The sequence below is a fragment of the Brassica oleracea genome, chromosome C3 (genome assembly GCF_000695525.1).
Source record: "Brassica oleracea var. oleracea cultivar TO1000 chromosome C3, BOL, whole genome shotgun sequence".
Lineage (NCBI taxonomy): Eukaryota > Viridiplantae > Streptophyta > Magnoliopsida > Brassicales > Brassicaceae > Brassica > Brassica oleracea.
The window spans coordinates 60,151,436-60,162,469 of record NC_027750.1 but is presented as its reverse complement, the minus strand read 5'-3'; the positions used below and the strand labels follow the sequence as shown (position 1 = coordinate 60,162,469).

At 33.8% G+C, this 11,034-nt stretch overlaps 2 protein-coding genes across 3 annotated transcripts; both read right to left on the bottom strand.

The window, feature by feature from the left end:
• Positions 1 to 1,663: 1,663 nt before the first annotated feature.
• Positions 1,664 to 2,948, bottom strand: LOC106331116 (glutathione S-transferase T3-like). Its single transcript, XM_013769453.1, has 3 exons — positions 2,754 to 2,948; positions 2,514 to 2,651; positions 1,664 to 2,383 (listed from the first exon to the last, which is right to left on the bottom strand). Exons 1-3 carry the CDS (start codon positions 2,946 to 2,948, stop codon positions 1,664 to 1,666), a joined length of 1,053 nt encoding a protein of 350 aa, XP_013624907.1.
• Positions 2,949 to 3,877: 929 nt separating this feature from the next.
• LOC106336266 (BRASSINOSTEROID INSENSITIVE 1-associated receptor kinase 1) lies at positions 3,878 to 8,057 on the bottom strand. Of its 2 annotated transcripts, XM_013775050.1 has the most exons (11): positions 7,680 to 8,055; positions 7,418 to 7,550; positions 7,277 to 7,348; positions 7,048 to 7,191; positions 6,856 to 6,927; positions 6,693 to 6,764; positions 6,537 to 6,613; positions 6,328 to 6,459; positions 5,916 to 6,257; positions 4,488 to 4,882; positions 3,878 to 4,400 (listed from the first exon to the last, which is right to left on the bottom strand). In XM_013775050.1, the coding sequence occupies exons 1-11, from the start codon at positions 7,750 to 7,752 to the stop codon at positions 4,077 to 4,079; spliced, it is 1,836 nt and encodes a 611-aa protein (XP_013630504.1). In that variant the 5' UTR covers positions 7,753 to 8,055; the 3' UTR covers positions 3,878 to 4,076. The 2 variants fall into 2 exon arrangements, with proteins under 2 accessions (XP_013630504.1, XP_013630503.1); XM_013775049.1 differs by having other exon boundaries at positions 6,856 to 7,191; positions 7,680 to 8,057.
• Between the last annotated feature and the right edge of the window lie 2,977 nt (positions 8,058 to 11,034).

Here is an 11,034-nt window from a genome sequence, read left to right as displayed (position 1 = left end):
AAACATAAACGTGATGTACTTTCACCAAGTCGGAGATATTCGTCATATGTATCTCCCGATTGACCATATGCCAGCATACGTATAGCTGCCGTACACTTTTGAAGGGCAGATAGCCCGTACCTTCCGTGAGCATTTTTTCGTTGCTGAAAGTATGGAACTTCACTACTCAAGCGTTCGACAATGCGAAGGAACAATTGCTTGTTCATTCGAAAACGACGCTTAAACATTTCTGGTGGATATGTAGGATTTTCCTTGAAATAATCGTTCCATAGTTGATTGTGTCCTAGTTTCCAATCTCTTTCGATATAAGCTCGTCTCGTCGGGTTGTTCGGGTGAGCATGAACCATTGAGTCGATGATATTATCAACTACTTGGTCGACCATTTCTTCTAAAGCTTCATCTACTTCATCACTTGATGAGGAAGACATTGGTAATTTTTTTTCCTAAAATGACAAAAGGAGATTTCAGTTTTATTCTATCATTTTCTTTCATAATCTCTTTTTTTTCATTATTCTATCATCTTTTTTTCAAAATCTTTTAGTTTTTTCATTATTCTATCATCTTTTTTCATAATCAAACTTTTTTTCATTATTCTATCATCTTTTTTCATAATCTATTTTTTTTTCATTATTCTATCATATTTTTTCATAATTTTTTTTTTCATTATTCTATTATATTTTTTTCATAATATATTTTTTTTCATTATTTTTTCATTATTTTCATATTCCAATTTTTTTAACAGTATTCATATAATCTATAATTTTTTAACAGTATTCTATCATCTTTTTTTCAAATTCTTATTTTTTACATAATTGTATAAAACTTTTCATAAACAAAAAATTTATAACATTTATTCAAGGATTTTATAATATTCTTTCATAAACTCTTTTGTTTTCCATTTTATTCTATCAATGTTTCACTTACCTTGATACCTTGAAGAAAGAAGCTTGAAGGGGTGTTTTGGTTTGAAGCTTGAAGCTTGTTGTTTGACCACCACGATGAGAAAGAAGGTTGTTGAAGTGTGTTGTTACAGAAGATAGATGGTTCAGAGGTTTGTTGTAAGAAAGAAGTTTGTTCAATTTTTTTGAAGCTTGTTGTCGCTTTTGTTATAGTGAAATGGGAGAAACAAGAGAAGAGAACTGAGAGAGAAACAAGTTTGTTGTGCTTACCAAACATCAAGTTAGGAACACATAGTTTGTATAGAGAGAGACATCAAGTTTACATCCGTGAATCAACATCAATGTTACAACAAAACCAAAAGACATCAAGTCTAGACATAATACATCCGTGACTGAAGTGTAGCATGAAACAAAAGGCTACACTTTCACCTACTACCCGTGGCTTAAACATATAGAAACAATGAAAAGACACCTTCACCTGCAACACCTTCCCACCCGTGACCTGCAACACCGTTTCCTACAACCCATGACCTGCAAAAGAGAAGACAAGATATTCAATCAACCAAAAGAAAAGTAATAAAACCATTTAGACAACACATTCAATCAAGCAAAACTACTTAACAGATTCAAAGAAGCTCTACTGACCAACTAAAGCATTTCTGAGATGAGTTTAGTCTTAAGAGCAAGTTCCTGATCAGAAAGTGTTTCCACTTTTTGGGATACGAGGCGATGCTTAACAGATTCAAAGAAGCTCTACTGACCAACTAAAGCATTTCTGAGATGAGTTTAGTCTTAAGAGCAAGTTCCTGATCAGAAAGTGTTTCCACTTTTTGGGCTACGAGGCGATCAAGTATCTTTTGTTTGGAGATGGTATTTTTCTGAGCTAGGATGCTCTGGATTTGATCAAAAGCTGTCTGGTTTGGCTTCTTTCGCTTCGCTGCTTTGCTGGCCTTAACACCGGGTGGCCTCACCTCTTCCTCCTCAGGCACCACCTCCGCATCAGCTTCCTTCCTTTTCTCCTTCGAGATAGCGTTTGATCTCCATTTCTGATTGAACCTCAGTTCCCTCCAGCAGTGTTCAAGTGTGAACTTGACTTTGTAGTCATTGAAGAAGATGTCATGCGCCGCCTTCATGACATCATTCTCACTGTGGCCACTCGCCTGCTCCTTCAACGCCGCTTTATGGCATCCCACAAATTTACAAACCTGCTCATTCACTCTTCCCCACCTCTGCTTACATTGACCCCACTCCCTAGGAGCAGAGCCAATGAGCTGAGGACTCGAATTGAAATATCCCTCTATTCGCTTCCAAAACGAGCCCAACTTCTGTTCATTACTGACTATGGGATCCTTGCTGGTGTTCAACCAAGCACTGATCAACACAAGGTCTTCTTTGGTTGACCACTTTCTCCTTTCCGCATGCTTAACTAACCTGGGAGAGTTAACACCTGGCTCAGCAGAGTCTACATCTATTGGTGGACTGCTCTGCGAAGCTAACAGGGGATTTTAACCTGTTCCTGGACATGGGAAAAATAAAGGACATTTGTGTTAGTCACTGTAATAAAAATATATGGAAAAAATAATTACAGCGATGAAAGAGCAATGTTTCACTAACCTCAAGTGTCTCAATCTGTTTAGTGAGATTCGAGACCCCCATCATCACCTGCTCAGCCTCCTCCACCCGTTTAGTCAGCCTCTCCAGCTCCTCCTGCACACCTATCACCCAAGGCTGACGATAATGGAACCCATCAGCCTTGGTTACAACATAAAGAATAATCAGAGTCTTTTCGATTGACAACAATAACAACAATGATATACAACTTATTAAAGTGTAGTTTTACACAGGAGACTTTACCTCATAGTTTTTGCACGTGAAGAACCGCTTCCCAGGAAGAGTGTTGTAGTCCTCCTTCCCGCGAACCTCGTTAATGAGTCTCCCACCACAGGGACACCTTCTAGGAATCCCGTACTCGGAATCGGCTACGAACCCTAACATGTTGATGTGGTGGTTTTGCCTCTTTGAATGTCTTCTATCTTCTGTCGGATCCATCTGTAAAATAATTCAAAATTATGTCAAAATTAAACCTTAATAACAAAACAAAAGGATTAAACGAAACCAAAATCGAACCCTCATGACGATTTAAACCATAAAACGAAACCCCTAACTCGATTTGAAAACTCAGAGAAAAGAACCCTAAAACAAACCACCATCACGATCTACAACCCTTTATCGAAACCCATATATCAATTTAGATCCCTTACTCGAAATCCCCAATTTTTTTTCAAAATCCAATAATGGCTTCCGACCCCAAAATCGACCCAAAAATTCTGTAAAACTACTCAATACTCACCTACGCTCGTGGATACTAGAGATCGTCGTCGATTAGGTGGAGCAAATCTCCGGGAGTCGTCGTCGCACGAAAAATCGCCTCTCACGGCGAAACCCTTGTTTTTTGAGAAATAGGGGAAAATGAGATGAATCACGAGGAAGCCCACCTTTCCTCCTCGTCAACGCCGAAGCGGTTGACAAACGAGAGCACGACGCGTGGTAAAAACCGCGCCTTACGGTGGCCAAGGCCCGGTTCATCTAAATTATCGTTTTTCTATTTTATTTTAATCCAACGGGCCTAAGATATCGAGCCCACGAACCGGTAAAAAACCACTAATGCGGATGGTCTAAAGCACGGAAGTGGACTAACAAAAAAACATACATGATACATATCGATCGTACATTTTATTTCTGATTAATAAATTATCTAGCTACGTGATCTTTAATTAAAAACTTTATAACTGTTTAATAGAGTTAGAGATTATACGAAAGATATAATATATTACTCAGTGTTAAAACAATAACTTTACTGTTTGGTTGTTGCATGCATGTGTATATACGTTGACATCTATCCGTACGCTTTATCTATGCTAGTGTGTTTCCTAGAGCTTTCACTTATTAGGCTTTGGAAGAGACATAGTGACCAGAGATTATAAACTTGTTCAGTTTTTAGCTTTCAAATATTCAAGTCCCTTTTCACGTAAACATTACAACTTACAAACCCCACCAGAATCTTCATACATGTACTCGCTCAAAGAACTCAATAATATGGATCAGCATAAACTAAACCCTCAATAAATACATAAGAAGAAGAATAAAGACAGAGAAAAAGCATTCGTGTTACGAATCTTATCTTGGACCCGAAGGATAATCGTTTTCTATGTGGGAAGTGGAATCACCGATGAGCCAAGCAGTGTTTGGTTGATTATAATTTTGGTAATTAAAATCTTGTCTGAACATTTCCTCCTTCTGCCACTCTTCCCATCTCTCAGCTAAACCATCTCCTTCAAGCATTCTCACAACTTCAGACATTTTGGGTCTTTCCATTGGTGAGCTCTGAGTACATAGCAAAGCCACTTGTATTAGCTTCTCCACTTCTTCGTCTATGTAATTACCCTGAAGATCAACATCTACTAGAGCTTCCAACTTCTTCTCTTTCAACAACCCTTTCACCTGTTTAATAGTACAAAACAAACACTTATAACTAACACGAACATAAGCAACTATACAAGTGGGAGGAAACACATAATATATATATACCCAGTCTAGTAACATGACATCATCGTCATTGGCGAGGCGAGCAAGATCAAAAGCTCTTTGTCCAGTAATGAGCTCAAGAAGCATGACTCCATAACCAAACACATCTGTTTTCTCTGATGATTTTCCAGTGGAAAGATACTCAGGTGCTATATGACCAATCGTACCACGCACTGCGGTTGTTACATGTGTGTCTTTGTAGTCCATGAGTTTTGCAAGTCCAAAATCTCCGACCACGGCTTCAAAGTCTTCGTCCAACAATATATTTGCAGCTTTCACATCTCTATGAATGATCTTTGGGTCACAATGGTCATGTAAATATGCAAGCCCCCTTGCTGATCCTAACGCAATACCCTGTCTCTTTGGCCAATCAAGTGCTGGCTGAGACTCTGGACGGTCTAAGGACAAGATAAGAATAACAAATTACTAGCAGATCAAAACGTATGCAAGTGAAACAATTCTTACTAAATTGCATGCAACCCCCAAATTCTCAGAACCGATACCAAAATTGTTTATTTTTAAAAAATAATTCTTACTAAATTGCATAAAACCCTCAAAATCTCATAACCGTTCCAAAATTGTTTAAAATTTTAAATTAAAATTCTTACTAAATTGCATGTAACCTCAAAATCTCAGAACAGGTACCAAAATTGTTTAAATTTTTTAAAAATAATTCTTACTAAATTGCATAAAACCCTCAAAATCTCATAAACGTTCCAAAATTGTTTAAAATCTTATATATTAAAATAGAAGTCATGACTTCTTTTATGTGTGATTTTTTTTATTTGGACCATTTCCTAAGAACTGTATTAAATTTTTTTCATATTTTAGTTAGAATATCTTTTAATATCTTTATTTTTTTATTTGAAATGCAACTCAATATTTCTAACAAAAATATAACAAAATCTTTGAAAGATCCTTTTAGAAATGTTTTGAAAAAATCCAAAAATTTAACATTTTAAATTATAATTATCCTATAATATGATTAGTTTTGATGTAAAATGAAAATATTATAATTAAATAATGAAAATGATAAATAAAAATCATAAATTCATTAAATGACAAATTAGTTATACTATGCTAAAATTTTGCTTAAAGTTATACTACCGATATGAGCAAATAATACCATATAAAATTTTTAAAAACCGTAACCACTCTTAAATATTTTTTAAACAAATAATTATTTTTAAATTTAATCTACTGAAAAATAATACCCGCACAAAGCTAGTTTTAAATTAAAATTCTTACTAAATTGCATGTAACCTCAAAATCTCAGAACAGGTACCAAAATTGTTCAAATTTTTTAAATTAAAATTCTTACTAAATTGCATGTAAACTCCAAAATCTCATAACCGGTCCTAAACGAACTTTTAGGTATTTCCTTGCAGCAATTAGGAGGACAAGGAATAAGCTACAAGATGAGAGAGTTACCTCTTAAACAGGATGCAACACTTCCATTAGCCATGTAAGGATAAACAAGCAATCTCTCTGTTGGAGTCATGCAAAAACCACGGAGCCGAAGCAAGTTCCTATGAACAGCCATGCTGATCATCTCAACCTCGGTCTGGAACTGCAGTTCACCACCTTGGGTGCGCTCCTCTTTCAGTCTTTTAATCGCCACTAAAGTGCTATCAGCTAATCTTCCTTTATAAACTTTACCAAAACCACCTCTACCCAATATGTTCCTATTGCTGAAATTATCAGAAGCAACTTGTAGTTCACGCAATGAAAACCTCTTGAGTTGACCTAAATGAACCTCTGGGTCCTCTTCGGCTGTAACAAAAACAAAAACTCAGCCAAAGTAGTGTCAATGAGAAAAACAGGCTATGAAAGTTTCACTAACCTGGTACATCAAAGAAATGGTCCTGTGGCTTTTTCCTACGCCAGAGAGCAAGTGCAATGGCAGGAACAGCGAACAAAAGTGCAGCACCTGCAGCAACTCCTCCAGCAATTGCTCCAGTGATTCTATTACTCCCTGCAAGTATGATACGAACAACTTAGTCTTTGAATGTTTTTCTTAATAAGTAGACATAGACAAAACAAAAAAAAAACCTGCAGGTGATGGCGGTGTAGGAGAGATGGGAGGCGGCGGAGATGCAGGAAGTGGAGTCAAATTGGTGTTGGCAAAACTGCAGATATCTTTCAAATAATTAAACAACTGTTCTGACATGTCCACAAAGATTTAAAATTAGGAGAAAGAAACTAAACCTGATAGGTGTGAAAAGTGAAAAGGAACCATTAACAGGAATATCTCCAGTGAGAGGATTGTTTGAGAGATCCCTGCATTTCAAAATAAAGTTAATACCAAACAATAATCAGAAACATGAACACAAAGGTATTAGGGAGAGAGAGAGACAGAAGGTACACTCACAGAACTTGTAGCGACAAGACAGCAGTCAAAGACCTTGGGATTTCTCCAGATAAGCTATTGTTATTAAGACGCCTAAACACCAATATCAAAAGACCATTAACAAGTAGGAATAGCTTTTCAAGGAAACTGAAGACAATAGTTAGGCTGCTTATTAAAAAAAATAGTAGTAAGAGAAGAGTGGGGGTTGTATACAAGAAACGGAGTTTCTGTAGTCGGCCAAGAGATTTTGGGATGGGACCGCTTAGATTGTTCAAGTAAAGATCCAAGCTCACCAATTCCGTCAAGTTTCCAAGCTGCTCTGGGATTGTCCCAGTAATGTTATTGCTATAAAGCTCCCTGTATCATTACACTTTCTTCCATATTACAAAAGTTATAAAAGCTACTTCACCTAGATATCATGTTTAGGAAGAGATGAACTTACAAGTACTGCAAGTTTGGGAGCTGACCAAGCTGCATTACTAGCTGACCAGATAGATCCGCATTCCCAAGGTCACTGAGCAAAGAAGAATTCTTAATAGGCAACATTCTTGGCGCCAGAGAGTACAGAAAGAAAGAAACTTACACACGTGTGACACTATTTTCACTATTGCAAGTAACATGAAACCATGTACAGGGAGTAACAAGAGTAGCATCCCAACTCTGGAGCACCTTGTTAGGGTCTGCTAAACTGTTCTTCAGTGCACTCAAAGCATCACCTGCGGTTTTAACCAAAAGAAAGAATCAAAAAACACTTTTCAAACCTTTGCAATCTATTAATTACACAGCATAACTCAAGTCAAATAGAAAACTCTGCTTATACAATAAATAATCGAAGAGAAGCAGACCTTCGGCGTTGCCAGCTACTCTGAGAACCAAATCGAAAACAAGAAGAAGCCACAAGAAGCTAGGTTTCATCATTCCTCGCAGATTAAAAACGAACCCTAGAACAACTCTCCTTCATAGAATCTCGAATCAATGAGAAAAGCCCTTGACGCGTTTTCAACCGTTGACTATAATTTGAAGAGAAGACCAACCCAAATCGATAACCAAATAGTCTCTCAGAGCTATGTGTTTCCGATTTGAAAACGCCGAGATCGCTGACCGTTGACTGCTAAACCGGAGGATTTAAGATTGAGAGAAAACGAAACAAGGAAGATGATAGAAACAAGTTATCGGAAGAAGAACGAATAATTAAAAAAAAAAGATTATTACAAGAAAAAAAAGTAAATGTGAAAGAAGACAAAGCCAAAGAGTTTTATACTTGTCTGAGTTGGTACAGTGAAATTAAAAATGACATTTAATGCAAAACGAGGAAAACGACAAAAGTTTTGATGACGTGGAGCATTTCAAGCTCTTTTTAGCTGGTCAAAGTCAAACGCGCACGACTTCAACTGGGGATGATGTTGGTTATGCTCATATGATGATGATAAGAAGCATGATGGTGAATGGTGTGATACCATTCGTTATTAATTTATTTATCATTAATATCATAAGAACACTGTTAATCCATGCACGGTTTCATAGATAAATTTTCGAATTTTTTTTTTGTCTGATAAAAAAAATAAAATTAATTAAAAGGGAACCAATCGCGGGCCGACACGTGTCGGTGGAGTCCGCAAATAGTCTAAAAATCACATAAGATTCGGTCTTTACAGAAAAAGAAGAAGCCGTTCTTAAAAAGTGAGTAAAACCTATTGATTTTTTAATTATTTTTTTGGTTAAAATTCATAGCTAAGAGACAGGGTTAAGGGTTAATGGTGCTCTGACATTTTGGTAAACACATATTCAGGTTTAAAGGGTGACTCCAAATTGGCCCAGCTCAGTTTGTAGAGGCTCTTTTTGTTTTGTGGGGCTCTAGATAAAACTAGTGTAGCTATTTGGATATTTTCTAGAAATATCAAAAAATGAAACAAATAAAAGACTTAGATTTATAGTTTGCAAGTACAAATATCTGACAAGGAAAAAATGATATCTAAAAAAATAGACGCATATAAAACAAACTTAATATTGCACTGCTTACGTTTTTAGTGTATATATATACATTTTAAAATACTGAAACAATAAAAATAGGAACATTTGCTAAAAATAACCTAAATATTCAAATCAAACCTAAAAATGTACCCCACTTTTAGTCAAATACAAAGCCAACCTAAATGAATAGTGAAAGTACTATTTAACCCTTATGACCAAATAAAAAAACAGAAATATATTTTACGTTTTTATCTTTCGGAAGTCTACACGTTTTTATTAACTTAAATCTGCATATTAATGTTTAGTAGTTTATATTTTGTATAATTGAGACTTTTTGATTATCAAGCAAAACATTTAGGGTTTGAAATTTGTGGTTTATGGTATCGTATACCTACAATAAAGTCTATTTATTTGAAGACGTCTTTTTAGTCTATATTTTTCAATTTTTTTTTTACAAAAAATCATTATATTTAAACTAAGTTAAGTTCCTTAAAAATAAAAAAATAAAATCATAAACTATAACTATTAAAAAATAAAGAAATAAATTTAGTAAATAATATATTAAAATTATTAAAATAATAAAGAATAAGCAACAATAATGAAATTATTATAGTAGACTTCTAAAAAAGTCTACTATGTTATAGTAAAATCTACTCCAAAATTTTAATTTTTATTAGACTTCAAAAGAAGTCTACAGCATCATAAATTTTAACCTAGTTACATTTTTGTCCCCCTATATAAACAAAATTAATACAGTCTCTCTCTAAAGTAGCTGCACAAGTTTTTAAAACTCTCTCCCTTCTCTCTAAAACTCTCTTCCTTCTCCCTAAAATTCTCTCAATTCTTTCAAAAACTCTCTCATTTCTCTTCTTTCTCTCTAAAATTTTCTTAAGTCTTTTCTCAAGTCTTTCTCACAATGTTATCTTGTCATTTTAGATATTATGATTCATGGTTTTCATCTTCTCCTTTAAAAAATGTAAGTTTTAGATCTATAGATTTTAAATGTGTATTTTTATGTTATTTATTTCTAACAATATTATCTTTTTTGTAGGTATTATCACTCATGGATTTCATTTCTCCTCTAAAAATGTAAGTTTTAGATTAATAGATTTTAAATATGTATTTATATGTTTATATTCAAATAAATTTATAGATCAAGCTCTGTGCATTAATTTGCTACTAGTCTATCTTATGAATTCTATTTTGAAAAGTATTTTCAGATTTAAAATTATTTTCAAATTTTTTCAAAATGTATAGATTTTTTCAGATCTGAAAATTATCAGACAGTGCAGACTTCCAAAGAAGTTTACTAAAGCTAGTAGACTTCATATGAAGTTTACTAAACCACAAAGTTTAACCAGACTTCATTGGAAGCCTACAAAAATATGACTTTAATTCTTTTCTATGTTTTTTAATAATTTTATTTTGTTTTGCAGTTATTTTTTTTCCATAGTTGTTTTCTTCTCCTCCCAAAAATGTAAGGTTTACATCTATAGATTTTAAATATGTGTTCTAGTATTTATATTAAAATAAAGTTACATATTCAAATTCTACGTCTTTAATTATTACTATTTTATCTATTAAATTATTTTTTTAAAAGTTTTTTAGAATTTAACTTATTTCAGATCTAATTTTTTTTTGATAGAGTAGACTTCAAGTCTACTTAAAATTAGGGCTGGTAGACTTGAAAAGAAGTCTACAAGCCTTGAATTTTAAGCATATTTCATTAGAAGCTTACTCAAAAGATGATTTTAATTTTTAATCTTTCTTTGCAGGTATTCTCTTACAAAGTTTTAAAATCATCTTCCCAAAAATGTAAGCTTTGCATATATTCATTATAAGATATTTTGTGTTTATAATGAATTAAATTTAAAGATTCATACTTTATGTTTTTGCTTTGTTACAAAGATGACAAAAAAACTATTTTTGAAATATCTTCCAAAACAGAATATTTTCAAATTTTCTAAATGTATACTTTTAGATATGAAAATTTTACGTCAGTTTAGACTTCAACTAAAGTCTACTAAACAATAACTTTACGTAGACTTAATAAAAAGTCTACTAAAATATGATTTATTTTTTTATCTTATGTTTTTCTCATACCTCTATCTTATTTTGCAGGTACTTTTTTCAAGACTTTATTTGAGGCATCAAGATTAAGAAAAATCAAACATACTCAAGCATACTTTTTAATATATTGCTCTGTAATAATTTCTCATAATAAAATAT